The 17,816-nt window shown below is 47.1% G+C and overlaps 1 protein-coding gene across 1 annotated transcript in view; it reads left to right on the plus strand.

The window, feature by feature from the left end:
• Positions 1-17,816, plus strand: part of PPM1H (protein phosphatase, Mg2+/Mn2+ dependent 1H) — a 246,490-nt gene that overhangs the window by 89,262 nt on the left and 139,412 nt on the right. Inside the window, exon 2 of the mRNA XM_084759003.1 lies at positions 6,238-6,400. Coding sequence (XP_084615129.1) covers positions 6,238-6,400 — 163 coding nt within the window. The remainder of the gene's footprint in view (positions 1-6,237; positions 6,401-17,816) is intronic.

A 17,816-nucleotide genomic window follows, 5' to 3' on the forward strand; every position in this document is an offset into this window, starting at 1 on the left:
ATGTTCCTCCTGTACTTATAAGGCAAAGATTTTATCAGTTGAGCTATCACCCCAGCCCTGCAGTAAGTGTTGGCAGTTTTTCTAGTCTCCGTGTCCATCTCTTACCATTGTCCTGTTTTCATATAGTCACGGGGGCTGTGACATCAGGATTACAGATTCAGATGCCCATGGGGCCAGGCTGCCCATTTAATGAGTAATGGTCAACACAGGAAGGTCTGTCATAAACTAGCAAGGACTTGTCCAATCTCTTAGGAACAACCTCCTCTCACAGTTGTCTGATTGTTGTTATATAGTGTGTGAGTGGATGCAGGCAGACACAGTCATTTTCAGGAGAAGCTGCAATATGAACATTTTAATGTTAATATCCCAAATGTTAAATATAGGGTACAAACTAAAAACTCTACTTTGTGGGCATTTTTTTTTAACTGTAGCTCATCCATAGGCTGGGTGTTGGTTTGGAGCCCCATGATTGTCCACATCCAGTCATTAGCCACAGCCATAGTCTGGGGCTGGAAGATATGAGGTGGATCACTGGAGGAAGACTCTACCACAGAGTGTGTATTCTGCCTTCAGCAGGTTTGCCCCTTCCCAATGCAGTGCTTAAGCCTTCTGAAATGTAAGAGCCTACCTCCCATCACAGAAGCTTCCCTTGGTGCTGCCCTTTTCCTTTGGGTAAAATGTCATTACCGTTCACTGCAGTGCTGGAGTGGACTTCTGGTCCCTGCCCTGCTCCTCAGTGGCCATTTAGGGGCTAGTGTCAATCCTGAGGGAGTTGCATCCCATTGGCTACCCCCTGTTTCACTGAGAGTTGTTATCAAGGGATTAATCAGGTTTCTGGTCAAAGCAAAACTGGCCAGCACCCTGGAACGGGAGTGGATCATCCCTCTGGGGAGCTCAGAACTGAGGATCACGGTGTCCTCCAGCCATAGCCTGTTGGGGTGCTCAGTCATCTCTTCAGAGAGCGTCAGAAAACATGGGTCTCCAGGTTACCTAGAGAAGAGACTGTTTGTAATAAACAGCTATATCTGATCTCCCACCGATGGTTGCATTTCCCTGGACAGCAGTTTTCAGGCTGCCTCTCAGTTATGTATGAATCAGCAGTGTGTGTCCCCTGCTTCAGCTGATGTCCTGTACAAAGACTTCTACCTCTCACAGAGGAATTAATTTCTGCCTGATGAGAAGTGCAATCATTGAATGTAGCTACCCGGGGCTTTAAACTTCCTTTAAAAACAAAATCAATTCTGCAGCTTGTTCTTCTAAGTGCTTAAAAAAAAAGTGGTTGTAAACTTTCTGTATGGAACAGACAGCAATTCTCCTTCATCCTGTTTTTCCCTCCTTCCTTTCAGAATTTGAACTCTTTACTTAAAAATCACCCAGTTCTTTCGGTGAGTAAAATCCTCCTGTGCACACACGTCTTAGTAACTCAGGGTTTATTTAACTCATGAAGTGCAGCAATGCCTTACAAGCACCCTGCCACTCACTCTGCACTGCCCCCTTCTGAAAGGCCGGAGCTGTAACCGCCTCACAGAGTTGACCAGAGGATGCAAAAGAGTTGGTCACTCCATGTGAACTGCTGACGGCTCTCTGGTACACGGACAGGTCTCCACAGATACGCCATTTTCCTCGCCAGGAAGTGAGCAGCAGAGGCAATTTCTCCCCGACTCTTACATTCACTCAGTAGTAGTACCCGTTCTGTGTGCTGTTCCTGAGAGAGCCCACGCTCACAGCACCCACAATTTATTGCTCGCGGTTTAGTTTCACAGAAGATGTTTGCCTTCTTTGTAAGAGATTGGAAAAGAGCGTTCACCAAAAGTATGGTAATTACTGCCCACTGGCATTTTATTATTCAGATGTTCAAAATCAGCATAATGTGCAGACAGGGAATGTGCTTTCGACCTCAGGTGTGTCCTGGCTTTATTCGGGGCAGACTGGCCATTTGTGTGTTCACATACTTGCAGCTAACACAAGCTGAGCTGTTCCTAGGCTTGGGAAGCTAAGATTTTCCTCCCGTTTACTTTTAGACTTGCAGTGTTCTCAACCTGTGGGTCGTAACTGCTTTGGCATATCAGATATTTACAATTGCTATTCATAACAGTAGCAAAATTACAGTTATGAAGTAGCAACAAAATAATTTTATGTTTGGGGGTCACCACAACATGGGGGGATCTGTATTAAAGGGTGGCAGCATTAAAATGGTTGAGAATCACTGTTTTGGTGGTATCTAGTTCTCTTTTCTTTTGACAGATAGGCATTTGCCTTTGGAGAAGAAAATACAGTGTTTTAAGTTGATAGACATTGAAATTTTTTAGGACCAAAGTAAATTGAAAAGAATCAAGTCTTTCTACTAAACCTGTGTGAAATATTGAGTGTGAAATAATGGGAGCTAGGAGATTTAGGGATGGAAGTGAAGTTCAATGGTAAAAACACACGGCCCTGGAATCGACCCCCAACAGCGCTGGAGAGGAGGAGAGCTGGAGCGATGGCTCAGCAGCTGTTGCTCTTCCAGAGGACCCAGGTTCAATTCCTGGCACACATGGTGGGTCACAACCACCTAAACTCTGCTTCTGTGGGATCCGATGACCCCTTCTGGCCTCTTCATGCACCTGTACACTTTATCAGGAAGGCAGAAACATTCACACACTAAAATAAAGTGTTGTTGTAGGTGTTGTTTTTAATCTTTTAAAGAAAGAAAAGGTTCATTGGTTGGTTGGTTAGTTGGTTGCCTGGTTGGTTGGTTGGTTGCCTGGCTGGCTGGCTGGTTGGCTGGTTTGTTGGTTAGTTGGTTGGCTGGCTGTTTGGTTGGTTGGTTGCCTAGTTGGTTGGTTGCCTGGTTGGTTGCTTAGTTGGTTGGTTGCCTGGTTGGTTGGTTGGTTGCCTGGCTGGCTGGTTGCTTGGTTGGTTGGTTGGTTGGCTGGCTGGCTGGCTGGTTGCTTGGTTGGTTGGCTGGCTGGCTGGCTGGCTGGTTGGTTGGTTGGTTGGCTGGCTGACTGGCTGGTTGGTTGGTTGGTTGGTTGGTTGGCTGGCTGACTGGCTAGTTGGTTGGTTGGTTGGTTGGTTGGCTGGCTGGCTGGCTGGCTGGTTGCTTGGTTGGTTGGTTGGTCAGTCCTTTATCAACTGGGTAATACTGAAGTGTCTGACAAGGACAGTATTGCAGTCTTCTCATCTTATTGACATTTCTGACTTTTTAGCATCTCTCTGGGTTATTCACAAGCTGATTCAACATGAAATGCCAAAGTAAGGTCACCAGTAATTGCTCTTTCACAGCTCTCCAGCTCTGATGAGTCAGTGTAGTGTGGACCTCTGAACCGTGTACCACCAGGAATAGATGCACAATAGGAAAATAACAGTCTGAGAGCCTGGGCCAAGAAAGAGCACGGGGCTCGCAAGTGTGTTCACAGCTCTGCTGTATATTTAACTGTGTGACCTTGTGTTGGTGATGGCCATCCAGGATCCTAGATATCTCGTGTATAGCACAAGATTTTAGGGACCTCTTGGCAAAACCAGGTCAGCTTAAGAACTTAACACCCACAAAGGGAGACAGAAGACTGCTTTTAAGGGGATGGTGATTTCCATTTCATGATTTAAGTAATTATAGTAGTTTTATGGACTCCTGGAAGCCAGCAGTGGCTGATGAGTCAGCCTTGCAGGGAGCTATTGAAGATCTGCAATGCGTTTGCTGTTGCTATTTTAAAGCAAAACAACAAAAGATGACTACAGCACAAGGTTAGGCACTAATGGCCGAGTGGCACCGAGTTCTGGGAACAGTAGCAGAGACCCTCCTCAGAAGATGCTGTGAGGGACTTCTCGTCATGAGCTGGCTTCACAGTTGGACTTCCCTTTCAGCCATGTCTGGGAAAGGTGCTGTTTTGGGAAATCGTGGTGGGATAGCATTGCCTTTCAGTAAATGACACACTGCTTGGCAAGTCATTACCAGTGACTGAGGAGACAGACTATTTTCTGCCTCTTTCTCCTACTTGCCTGGCTTGTTTCTCAAAGGTCAGACATCAGAAGCATGCACCTAGCAAACCTGTCTGTCCTGAGCCTCAGATGCATTTCCACCCCATGAGATAGCTGGGGCCACACAGGAATGAATTTCTGTTGCCTGGTCAAATCTGAGCTGCCTGTGCCTCCTGCTTCCCTGGGGTCTTTCTCAGAAATGTCTGTAGTCAGAGAAGCAGGAAGGAAAGCTGCCATTCCTCTCAGTATTAGACCAAAGCAGGCCTACTCTGACTTTCCCTCAGCCCAGCTTGGCTTGACACCACGGACTGTCTGATGTCACTGTGGTGTGGAGGGAAAGAGTTGAGGTGAGGGTCAGAATAGACCTCAACCCTTATCCCAATTTTGCCATTGGATGTTCAGTTGCTGAGTTCTGGCCGTCAGTGTGGCTTGGCTAATCATCACCCTGTGGGTAACCTCAGCACTTGGATCCTAAACGGCCTCTTCCTCAGAGGAGAAGGAGTGAGGATAAGACATCCCCCTCTTTCTCCCAACCTCTCCACACCAGGTGGACTAAACTGTAAGACCCACTTGACCTCATGTCCTTATCACCCTCCAGAACATGATTTTGAAGTGTTATAAGCACATTTTGACTTGAAATTGTTTTAATTAAAAAAAAAAATACGGCAGTATGTGAGATGAGTGAAAGTAGATTTTTGCTTATAAAAGTAGCTGAAATGAAATTTTGTAGCAGCACCAATAAGAACAGTGAAGTAGATTTGGTTAATATGAGGCATTGGACTAGAGTACATGGCAGGCGACTGACATGGTAATCACGAATGGCAGTGTTATTTTCTTCTTCAAACCTAGATCATTAGGTATGTGGCAGATGGTTTTACCCACTGAGTGTTATGGACCGTCTCAGTCGGGTATAGGTCCTTGGGAACGGGGGTTCTCGAAGCATCGGTGGGTTGTTTCTGTTTGTCACTCGCCTATCTTTTGCCCACTGATGCTTCAAGAACCCCCGTTCCCAAGGACCTATACCCAACTGAGGCAGTCCACGACAACTGAGCCATCTCACTAACCCCCAAAATGGTCATAAAAAAAAAAAATCAAATGATACTTATCAATTCAGGAGAAGATAAAAAGCATGTTATGACAGAGGTACCTGTTTCTGTTTACATGGATGGATGGAAATGTACTTCCTGTGAGGTGAAACTGCAGGTTGTTTAATAAAGAAAACGTCTACACAATTAGAAATGGTGTGGTGTGTGAGACTGACAGGCAGAGGACAGTGGTTCACATCCAAGGGTGGATATGGCTCAAAAGAGAGCCACAGGGAGTGAACTCTTTAATTATTGCATTTTTAAAAAGTACTTAGACACTGAAAATAATAAAAACAGAGTGTAAAAATGTGTGAAACACCTCCATGCCTGGAGGCAGATGATTGCTTCAGATCCTCTGCCTGAGAACACGTAGCACTCAGATCTCAATCTGCTTTCCTTTTCGGTGTTGTTGTGGCGTGCGTGCGTGCGTACGTACATGTGGTCAAGGAGTGCTCTTTTTTTCAGGAAATGGAGGTACCTGGACTTAGGCAAAGGCACATGATTGGTGGAGCATGTTTTCCTGAAACATTCTGATTCTTCTGGCATTAGAAACTACACCAAAGCCTTGCCCATACACTACAGCACTTTATGGAATGTCTTCATTGTCCAAGACAAAGAGCAAAGATAAGAGACAGAGCTAAGGACACTCTTGACCCCACCCACACCTTTGATCCAGTCCCTGGCTTGTGTGTAACAGTGAGAAGGGGACTGGTGCGGTGTGGCTCTCCCTTGGACTTCACCGTGTGCTGTAAATCGATGCCATGTTCTTTGATAAGATGGATAGTGACTTTGTCCTTTTCCCTTGGCACAATGGAACAGAATTCCCCCAGCCACCCTATCTGTCTGTGTTGTAATTACCAAACAGTCCAGGCTCCAAGCTGTCCTGAAGGAGCCGTTGCTCCCTGTCTTTTGACTAGGGGGCGGCATGGGGTCACCGCATCCAGCAGACGCCTGCAGAGGGGAACTGCGCTTGCTCGGAGTAACTAACTCCCTTTGCAAGTGCGTCAGGGGTGTTAATGCAACTCTCAACAGCTCTGTTTATCCGGGACATGAAACCCAGAGACCACGGGCCCACTGCATCAAGTATTTTGATGCCAGCTGTGCCGTCTCTCCTTGGCTACCCTGGAGACAGAGACTGAGCAGTCCGCTTCTCCGAAACACCATCTGATCCACTTTTCTCTGGCTTCTTCTCCAGGGTTATCAATGCTGGGAAGAGCACGTACAACGAGGACCAAGCCAGCTGTGAGGTGCTCACAGTGAAGAAGAAGGTTGGGGCCATCGCTTCCACCCCAAACAGAAACTCCAAGCGAAGGTCATCCCTTCCCAACGGGGAGGGGCTGCAGTTGAAGGAGAACTCCGTAAGCACCACACGCACCACACGGGCTCCTGTCTCCTCCTGTCTCAGTCTTTGGGATTCACGCACTCTAGCCCCCATTGTAAGGTGCTAGGGCTAGCCTGGCAGGTGGTGGTGTCGGCAGCCTTTGATCGCAGCACTCAGGAGATGGAGGAGGGAGGAGTTCTGTGAGTTCAAGGCCAGCCTGGTCTATAGAGTGAGTTCCAGGACAGCTGGGGCTTAATGGAGGTGACATTGGATGGGGGAGAAGCTGGTCTGTGACTCAGTAAGCATTCCGTGCTGCCGGTGACACAGGTTGAGTGAGCTGGTATTTGTTTGGGGTGTGTGTGTGTGTTTTAACAAAGTAGACACAACAACAGCACTATAAATAGGTTTGTTTTAGGAGCTCGTGTGTGTGTGTGTGTGTGTGTGTGTGTGTGTGTGTGTGTGTGTGTGTGTATGTGTATATAAACCGCTGATGGTTTCAAAGAAGCTGATTTTTTTTCTTTCTTTCTTGAGAACATGGCCTGAAAAACTTCTTGAGAGGGGGTGGACGTATCTTTGGCTGTTGGCTCAGAGCCCAGCTCTGCTGTGACCCTGGCTTCCCCTTCCTTGTCCATTATACTCAGAGAGTTGGAGCCTGTCCCTAACGTTCTTCCAAGTTAATATTTGTTTCAGTTGGCTGAAGGCCCTTGCAGCCTTAGGGGGTGGCCTGGCAGACCCAACGCCCTCCTATTGTCAAACCCCCGGGGTACATCCCCTCTCTCCAGTGTCTGGAGAAGGAAGCTGACATCCCGTCAGCAAAAGCTGCTGACGACCTTACAGAAGGATGGGGGTGGGGGGGTCACCAACCCTGGGGATCAGCAGATCGCTCAGTCCTGTGGAGAGGCGCCCTGGGGGGAAATTGGGGCACATTAAATGAGATGACTTAAGCCAGGCGGTGATGGTGGTGGCGCACACCTTTAATCCCAGCATTCTGGAGGCAGAGGCAGGCGGATCACTGTGAGTTTGTGGCCAGCCTAGTCTACAAAGTGAGTCAGGGGCAGCCGGGACTATACAGAGAAACCCTGTCTCAAAAAAAAAAAAATTAATTAAAATAAAATAAATAAATAAATAAATAAATAAGATGACCTAAATGTGACCATTTGTTCTACTACTCTATAGTACATTTTTATATAAAATATACAGAATTTTAAAAGAGCTAGAAGTTTCTTCTTAGCCTAAAAAAATGGTGTCTTGTTTCATTTAGGCTCGGAGAATAGTACATGTATTGAGATCATTTTAGAGTCAGGGAGCGCAGTGACCGGTGGGTTCCTTAGCACGTGCGTCAGCCGGAGGAAGCATAGAGTGAGACCTTTCCCAAAGAATCAGCGTTGAGGCCTTGCTGGAGAGGACAGAGTGATAGTAGCTAAATGTGACAGCTCAGCAACACAACGTCTCAGGCCCTCTGAGACTCACTGGCTCAGTAACGTTGAGTCGCTTACTCCTTCATTTAGCCTCTGTTTTCTGTAACTGCCAAACGGCAGAAGGAAACTGGCCGGAAGTATGAAATCTAGTGCTGGTCTGTGGGAACATTTTGAGCCAGCCATTAATTAGAAATCTTTAATATAGGGCTGGAGGGATAGCCCGGTGTGTGTGCTACCTTTGCAAGTTTAGCTCCCAGCAGACACGTGGCAGCTCACAACTGTCCATGACTCCAACTCCGGGGGTGCGGGGTTAGGGGAGGTGGTCTGACAGCCTGCTCTGCCCTCTGTTTGGACACTGCATACATGCGTGCCCACACACATAAAATAAAAATACCTTTTTAATCCTTGATACATGTTTGTGACCAATCTCCTTAGTCCCCCTTCTGTCCCTGTGTGTACGGCTCACTGAGTTTGGGGTTGTTCACTTGTGAATGGAGTGTTCTGTAGATTACTTTGAGCATGGAGTCATTGCTGGGTGGGGCTTTGAGCCTAAGCATCACTGCCAGTCATGGACTACATGGACATTTGTCCCAAGGCCGCTTGGTGGTGCAGTTGCTCCTGCTACTCCACTCCTCCTAGATGTGGGGCCTGAGGTGATAGGTGCATAGGGACAGTGAGAACAGGAAGTGTGCTCTTGGGGTGAAGCCCCAAGCCTCCCAGCGATGGCTCCAAATCTTTCTGAGACTTATACTCCTGAAGGGAGCAAGAGTAACCTAGACAGAGTGGACACAACAGCCTGCTTAGTTCCAGCCCCTCAAATTCCCTTATATTTACCCTCTTTCGTATTGGGTGCCATGCTGGAGTGTTTAGTTCTAGTAAAATGTAGGTCACGTAACACTTAGCGTCTTAGCCATTTTAGGCGCACAGTTCAGTGGCACCAAGTAGATTCACTTCTTTGTGCAACCATCACCATTACCCTCACCGCTGAAACATTTTCATCTTTCCACAAAGATGTTAGTACTGGGGGGGTAGAAGTGGCTCATGTCTATAATCTCAGCACACCAGAGGCAGAGGCAGGTGGATCTCTGTGTGTTTAAGGCCACCCCAGTTGGCAGAGACAGCCAGGGCTGCACAGAGAAACCGTGTTAAAAAAAAAAAAAAGATGTGTTCGTGCACCCTAACTCCCCAATTTGCCTTCACTCGAACCCTTGGCAATCACCATTCTATTTTCTATGAATTTGACCACTATGGGTACCTAAAATAGGGCCAATTCTACAATATTTGTCTTTTTATATCTTGTTTTTTGGATTCAGGATAATGTCCTTGAGGTTACCCTGGTTGCAGTGTGAGTCAGTTCTGAAGGTTAACTAACTCCCCATCTTAGGAAGCTACCTCACTGCCTTCCCCACTCACCTGTGCTGGACGCAGGTGTAGCTACCTTCCCCACTCACCTGTGCTGGGCGCAGGTGTGACTGCCTTCCCTACTCACCTGTGCTGGACGCAGGTGTCACTGCCTTCCCCACTCACCTGTGCTGGACGCAGGTGTGACTGCCTTCCCCACTCACCTGTGCTGGACGCAGGTGTCGCTACCTTCCTCACTCACCTGTGCTGGACGCAGGTGTCACTGCCTTCCCCACTCACCTGTGCTGGACGCAGGTGTGACTGCCTTCCCCACTCACCTGTGCTGGACGCAGATGTCGCTACCTTCCTCACTCACCTGTGCTGGATGCAGGTGTCGCTACCTTCCTCACTCACCTGTGCTGGACGCAGGTGTCACTGCCTTCCCCACTCACCTGTGCTGGACGCAGGTGTCGCTACCTTCCTCACTCACCTGTGCTGGGCACAGGTGTCGCTGCCTTCCCTGCTCACCTGTGTTGTGCGCCAACACTTCTTCAGGTTCCGCTTTCACTCCTTTGGATGTCTACCTAGAGTAGCTATAATTCTGGGTCATACGCTAGCTCTGTGTAGTTTCTTACTGATTGTTTCCCAAAGTCTGCACCAGCTCACATCTCTGCCAAGAATGTCATAGGGTTCCAGTTTCTTATTTTTGCTACGTCCTAGTGGACTTGTGGCCGAAGTTCATTGTAGTTTTGAATAATGATTAATACTCCTGCATTTTAAACCTTTTGGTGTTTTTTGCAGGAGGGGAAGTACAAGCACACGAGTATGTGTATAAGTGTGTGTTTATATAATATTTGAACTATGATGCTGAAAAGTGAACAGGAGGGGGCCAGGTGATGGTGAGGTACAATTTAGTCCCAGGACTCTGAAGGAAGAGACTGGCAGATCTATGAGTTCAAGACCAGTCTGGTCTACAGATCGAGTTCCAGGAAAACCAGGGCTACACAGAGACAGACTTTTGTCTGGAAAAACAAACAACAACAAAACAAAACAAACAAACAAAAGCAAACAGGAGGGAGTGAAACTTGGTAATTGATTATACGCCTATCATGCCTATAAGACCCCAGAGTCAATCCCCAGTAAAGTAAAAGGAAATAGAAAAGAAAAATAAGTAATTTAACAAGTAAATATTAGAAAGGAGTGTTTCTGACTAAAGCATTGCTTCACACGCAACCTGTGGGTCCCAACCCCTTTGCGGGTCAAATGAGCTTTTCACAGGGGTCAAATATCAGATAGCCTGCATTTACATATTTACATTATGATTTGTAACAGTAGAAAAGTTGTGGTTACAAAGTAGCAATGAAAATAACTTTATGGCTGGTGTTAGGTCCCTACCTGCTGCAGGGCTTGGCTGGCACACTCTGCCCTCTACCCTGAACTGTGCAGCCCCAGGGCGGGGCTGCCCCTCTCCCAGAGGCTCTTGACTAAATAATCCAGACATCTTGCTTCCTCTCTTCTTCCTCCCTCCTCCCTCCCTCTCTCTTCTCTCTCTGCACACCTCCCCCTTCCCCAACGCTCCCAATAACCCTGCATTTATATAACTTCATCTTGCCATTAGCTCTTTCCGTTACAACCTATGAGTTGGGGTCTCCGCAACATGAGGTCCTGTCTTACGGGTCACAGCATTAGGTAGGAAGGCTGAGAACCACTGGATTAAAGGAAGGTGCTTAGGTACAGACGGACTGCAGGAGAGTGCTGAGGCAGGGCGTGTGCACTTTGGAATGAAGCAACCGCATCAGCGGTACCCTGAGTTGTTAAGGTCTGAACCTGGGCCCTAGGCTCCACCACTCACCCTCAGTAAACCACCTAAAGAGACAAAGTAACAGTAAAAAGGTAAACCGAGGAGATTTGTTCAATGCAACCACATGAGGAAGAGGAACAAAGAGGGCCAGCGACTCCTCCCCACAACTGCTTCCGGGTCCTGACGGAAGTTTAGGTTTACACAGAGGGTGTCGAGTGCAGGGGGAAAACTGCGCAGCCCTGGTCATAATCAGGTCCCAGCCATTGTTTAGCATCATTGTCTCAGCCTCCTGTAAGGCGCTCTGACACGTTGTCAGAATGGTATGAAACCTGGTCCTCAGGGGCAGGCTCTCCCCTTTGGCCGGCACGAGGGCCTCACCTTTTCCTGAGGAAAACTCGATAATTCCTCTTGATTCTTTGTCTCAACAATTAAACAGTGGGCGGGGAAAGGCGGCGTCTCTTTAGAATACCTTCACGCCTGCCAGGACCAGTACAGTAAGACCAGAGCAGCAAGCATCAGACGTGACAATTACCAGTTGTGATAATAAGCCAGGACTTTGACCCAACGATTTTAGCCGTGACAAGATGAGTTAGAACGAAAGTGGTCAGGTACCAGCTAGGAGGCGCCCACGCAGCAGGTGAGACGTGATGAAAGCTTAGGATGAGCCAAGATTAGAGTGACGGACCAGCCGGAAATGCTCATAAGGGAAAGAGTATCTGAAGTGGCCAGGCCACTGACTGACTGCCTGAGGTAACAAGGAGTTGATCCCTCCAGACTGCCTTCCAGAGAAGGCACCTAAAAACCTTTGTATGAAGGAATGTGTGCCAGGCTGGGCACGGTGGCACAACCCCAGAAGCAGGTGGATCTCCGTGCTTTTGAGAGCATCCTAGTCTACACAGCAACTTTCACACTAGATAGATCGGCCTAGAGCTGTGCGCATGAGCACATGGCTCTTTGTTTGAAGTAGGGATCATTTTGAAACTGTAGAGTACCCATGGGGACACAGGCACTCCATGGTCATTTTCTTAAGAGAGCCCTTATGTTGTTTAGTTCGGGGGGGAAAGCACATCAGCGTGTGTGTACTCAGTGTCTGTTAGTTCAGTGTCTAATTACAATAACAGGAGATGGCTGCATCAGCACCAGGGCTGAGTTGAGCAGCAGGGGCGGAGGAGAGCTGATTATCTTTCTCAGCTGCTGACTGCGGGTCTGTGTGGGAATTCAAGGCGTGCAGGAACATGATCCGAGAGGAGAAGGGAAAGAATAGAACTCAGGCCTGTTAACTCTGCGCTGCTGGTTGCCATCCCTTCCACCCGCTGTCTGAGAGAGCTCTCCCAGCCACAGAACAGTCAGATAAAAGTTGCTTCATGGCTGGATGGTGGTGGCGCACGCCTTTAATCCCAGCACTTGGGAGGCAGAGGCAGGCGGATCTTCGTGAGTTCGAGGCCAGCCTCGTCTACAAGTGAGTCCAGGACAGCCAAGGCTACACAGAGAAACCCTGTCTCGAAAATAACTTTATTTAAAAAAAAAAAAGTTGCTTTCCCTCCCACAGATCTTTGGGAGTTCTCAGTGCTCGTGGCAGTGTGCAGTGGTATAGCTGACTTAGAAAGCAACAGGGACGGCCTTAATTCACTGTTTACTATTTTCCCTCTTGTTCTGCACACTTCAAGAAGATGTAACTTTTCTGTCTGCTTAGATTTTTTTTCCCTTGAAGTGGGAGAGCAGTGGTTTCCTTTAAAACTCCTTATCTGTTAGTTCCAGCGACAGAGCTCCTGGTAGTGTTGAAGAGGGATGACTCTACCACCAGGTCTTGAGAGATCCGATGTCGTAGTGGTTATGAAGGTCCCAGGTCCGGGCTGAGACACACGTAGTGGCTGAGAACTCGGTTCAGACTGGGTTCTTTGGCAGCCCCGCCCCACCCCCATTCTCCCGCCCCACCTACCCCTGTACCCTCGCCCCACCCCCATGGCAAATCTTACAGCTGCTGGAAACTATACAGTGCTTAAATGGAAGCTTTTCCCTAACTATTTCATGACAAAGAAACAACGTCCTCACTCCAGATTTTTCCCCCAACGATGGAAAACCATCTAAATAATTTTTAAAGGGAAATATAAATAAATAAATAAATAAATAAATAAATAAATAAACAAACATGCCAAAGCTGCAAATGGACACAGTCAAAGGTGGGCCTGAGACTTGCTCAGAATGTCTCAGTTGCCCTCACTGCTCGCTTCTCACCATACAGGTTCTGGAGAGAACCTGTAGGTTGCAAGCCCCAGGGGTGGGAGGGCTGCTACTCTGGACTCTGAATTATTATGCTGGCTGGACACATTACTAAAATCAAACTGGAGGAGTGGACATTTAGGAGAATGTAATCTCCATGTTTCCCTGGTGGGAAATTGTGTTGAGAATGGAGAAAGGACACACACACACACACACACACACACACCATACACTTACACATATACAACACACACAACACACTCACATACCACACACAACACACACACACAACACAACACACATACTACCACACACACACGCCACACACCACACACACGCAAACCACACATATGCACACCATACACTCACACATACACCACACACACAACACATACACAACACACTCACATACCACACACACATTCACACACCACACACACAACACACACAACACACTCACATACCACACACACACTCACACAACACACACACATAACACAACACACACATACACCACACACACACAAACCACACATATGCACACCATACACTCACACATACACCACACACACAACACACACACAGCACACTCACATACCACACACACACTCACACAACACACACACAACACACACACAACACACTCACATACCACACACACACTCACACACCACACACACACCATACACTCACACATGCACCACACACACCACACACTCACATACCACACACACACTCACACACCACATACACACACCCCACCACACACTACCACACACACACCCCACCAAACACACACCACACATCACACACACAACACAACACACACTCACACACCACTCACGCACACCCCACCACACACACACTCACACAACACACACACTCACACACACAACACACAACACACACACACACACACACACACACACACACACATACACACACACCAGGCTCATGATGAACTGTTTCTAAAAGCAACCATGGAATTTCATTCCAAGTGGGCATGCAGACTTCACATGAGTGGTATTCCTGTTGGGAACACCTCGTCCCGGGTTTTATAAATACTTGAATCGGTGACAAGGCAGAGAAAAAACAAATATCAAATGTGCAGAATACTGGCATCCAAAGAGATGCCACAGTTTCCCATAGGACAACTATTCCTAGATTAGTAGTCACTCAACCATCTGTTAAAAATAATATTTTTGCAGCACTTGGGAGGCAGAGGCAGGCAGGCCTCTGCATTTGAGGCTAGCCTGATTTGCAAAGTGAGTTCCAGGAGAGCCAGGGTTGTACTGAGAAACCCTGTCTTGAAAAAAAACAAAACGAGCTGTGGTGGCGCACACTTTTAATCCCAGCACTCGGGAGGCAGAGGCAGGTGGGTCGCTGTGAGTTCGAGGCCAGCCTGGACTACAAAGTGAGTCCAGGACAGTCAAGGCTACACAGAGAAACCCTGTCTCGAACAACCAAAAAAAAAAAAAGGAAGAAAGAAAAAAAATACATTTTTGAAATAAACTCTCAATGTGCCTATTTGTTTATTGACATATAATCATACTACTGTATATTCATATGGAATATAACTATTTTTCAATCATAAAAATTAATAAATTTTTCACTGCTGAAGGCAATGATATAATAATAACAAAAACAGTAACAACCATTATGTACTATTCGGTATACTCCAGGCACTGTTCTCAGTGGAGCCTTGTAAAGAACAAAGTCTCCCCGTTATTATTAGCTAATGTGTCAGGGACCAAGGGTGTCAGTGACAGCAGCAAGTTACAAATCCACATTCCTGCTGACTCCCGGAGTGTTTGAGTTCTCCTGAGCAGTATGGATTGCTATCAGATGTGGGTAGATGTCATTGCTGCGAACAATGCCACTGTTGGCGTGTTCTTAATTGCTTGTGTTTTCTACCAACAATTTCCTGTAGGAAAATGTTAATGCTAAGCGGTAATTTAATTTACATTTCGCTAATATTGTCCACCACCAAAGTGCCTCGAAGTTTGTGCGCGCCACAGGGATGTTCCACTTTCTGCCACATGAGGGCGCCAGTGTCAGTGTCTGCGAAGTAGGAGAGCTCCAGTTCTCCATTTTAACCTGAAAATGTGGAGGGATTCCTGAGTGTTTCTCTCCCGTGCTGACTGGTTGCTCTGACTTCCCTTGTGTGCTACCTAAGGAGAGCATCCCTGGAGAGAAGAGGGGTGAATTACATAAACTTTTAGCACTCTCAGTAGTTCTTTAAGCTGTGTAAAGGGAGCTCACCCTAGGTTTTCCTGTGCTTCCTGCCTTAAAGTCAGTGTTTTCTGTGGGCAGGGCAGGAAGCCTTTGCGGTTATGCCTGAGCCCTCCCTGTGTCAGCACCCTATGGAGATGGGCACCTCCTTGCCTTCTCGTGGTTCTCTCTGGGGTGTGTGTGTGTGTGTGTGTGTGTGTGTGTGTGTGTTGTGTGTCTGTCTGTCTGTCTGTCTGTCTGTCTGTCCGGGGATTCACCAGGATACCAGTGCACGCTATGAGGGCACACAGAATAGCTTCCGTTGTGCCATGCCCTGATCAGAATGTGCAGTCTGCTTATAACTGAAATTACTCCAGCTTCCTGTTTGGTAGATAATTTCGTTTAGAATTTTATTTTTGTTAAAAAGAACCAAGGACACTTTCAAGCCAAAACCCAGTAAGTTCTAACTTTACACATGAATAGAGGAAGGCTTTTTTTTTTCTTTTTTAATTTGGTTTTGGTTTTTTGAGACAGGGTTTCTCTATGTAGCCATGGCTGTCCTGGAACTCGCTCTGAAGACAAGGTTGGCCTCAAACTCAGAGATCTGCCTGCCTGCACCTCCCCAAGTGCTGGGATCAAAAGTGTGAGACACCATGCCTGCGAATAATCAAAATTAGTAAAAAGTTAGTCTCTAAGCACTTTTGAGAAAAGAGTGTAACTTTGAGCCTGCTTTAGAGAAAGCCTAAAAGTAAATTATGAACTTTAAAACTCAGTTTGTCACCTTCTGGAATCTTCCATTATCAAGCTACAGATGTATTCCTTTAGTTTTTGTTTGTGTGGTGCTTAGAGTCAAACCCTGGACCACCTCATACACGCCAGACATGCATGTGTGAGCCAAACCCCAGCCTTTTCCTCAGAAGACAGATATGGCTGTGTCTGTGTATATAAATTACATATAAGATTGTTGTTGTTAAATGAAATAATTTACTATGTGACTTAAGTTGGTTTTTAAAAATATTTTACCTAGTTTAAATACTCTTAAGTTTTTTTGTGTGAGTTCTAAGTAATTTTTACCAAATTCTACAGTTTCATGTGGCAGGAAAGGACTTCATTCTGTTTTTCTTGGTAAAGTGAGGTTGACTCCTGCCTATCTTCATCCAAAACATGCTAGGGCTGTGTTACAACATGCTGTTAAGACTGTCTCTCAGGAGCATGTCCCTGCAAATTGGGAGGCTCTGGCTTTTCAGGTGTACAACTCCTATTCTGGTGTCAGTAACATCTTACGTGCTACCAAGAGAGTAGGCTACAGGAGCACTGGCCAAACAACTGACCACCAGCTGACGGTCCAGGACGTGCGCTGCCACTGCTACTAACCAGGAAACAGCCTAAAATAATGCAAGCCACGCTGACCTGCAAAAGATAACTTGAGTGATGGAAATTAAGGGCAGTCACACAGACCTGTGTGATGATGGGAAAGTTTGAGAATCTGGGCTCAAATCCTACCTCTACAGCGCCCTGGCAGTGTTGTTGGAACTCCCTGTGGCCCAGTTTCAACACGGGTAAAATGAGGCAACAGTGACCACATTATGGTGGCCTCGGTGAGATCAGTAGGGACTCAAATGACATCCTCTGAACTGAGGCGTCTCCAAGGGGAAGTGGCCATGGAAGAACAGAAGAGGCCCAGCGAGGTTAGAGGAACATCGACCCCGTGGTGATAGAATGTACAGTGAGGTGCTCCTGTGTGCACCTGCGCCTCCCTCCGCCCAGTGTCCCCCTAGACAGGGAGGACGGCCAGCAGCAGCTAGAGTGGTTTGCTTCTTCCGCATGACGGATACAGTACTAGCAGTTATTGTTTGTATTGCTAAATATAATTTTCTTTTTTTTCTCCTTTATTAATTTATTCTTGTTACATCTCAATGGTTATCCCCTCCCTTGTATCCTCCCATTCTTCCCTCCCTCCCATTTTCCCCTTATTCCCCTCCCCTATGACTGTTCCTGAGGAGGATTACCTCCCCCTGTATATGTTCATAGGGTATCAAGTCTCTTCTTGGTAACCTGCTGTCCTTCCTCTGAGTGCCACCAAGTCTCCCCCTCCAGGGGACATGGTCAAAGGTGAGGCACCAGAGTATGTGAGAAAGTAATATCCCACTCTCCACTCTACTGTGGAGAGTGTTCTGTCCATTGGCTAGATCTGGGTAGGGGGCTAAATATAATTTTCTTTGGCTGCATCGTCTTATTAACTGTAACATGTTAAGGATGTCTAGTCACAACCATCAGGGTCCATCACAAATAACTGTACTTTTGTAATCACACCCTGTGTGGTCCACACATTCCACGTGTGCCCAGTCCAGTGGCACCAGGCAGTTGCTCCTCTAACTCACCGCAGGTGCACGGCCCTCCGCTGGATTGTTAGCTCAGAACCTGGGAACTCTGCCACCCTTGTTCTTCGCTCTTGGCTGAGT

Source organism: Acomys minous, assembly GCF_964271855.1.
Source record: "Acomys minous genome assembly, chromosome: 15".
Classification (NCBI taxonomy): Eukaryota; Metazoa; Chordata; class Mammalia; order Rodentia; family Muridae; genus Acomys; species Acomys minous.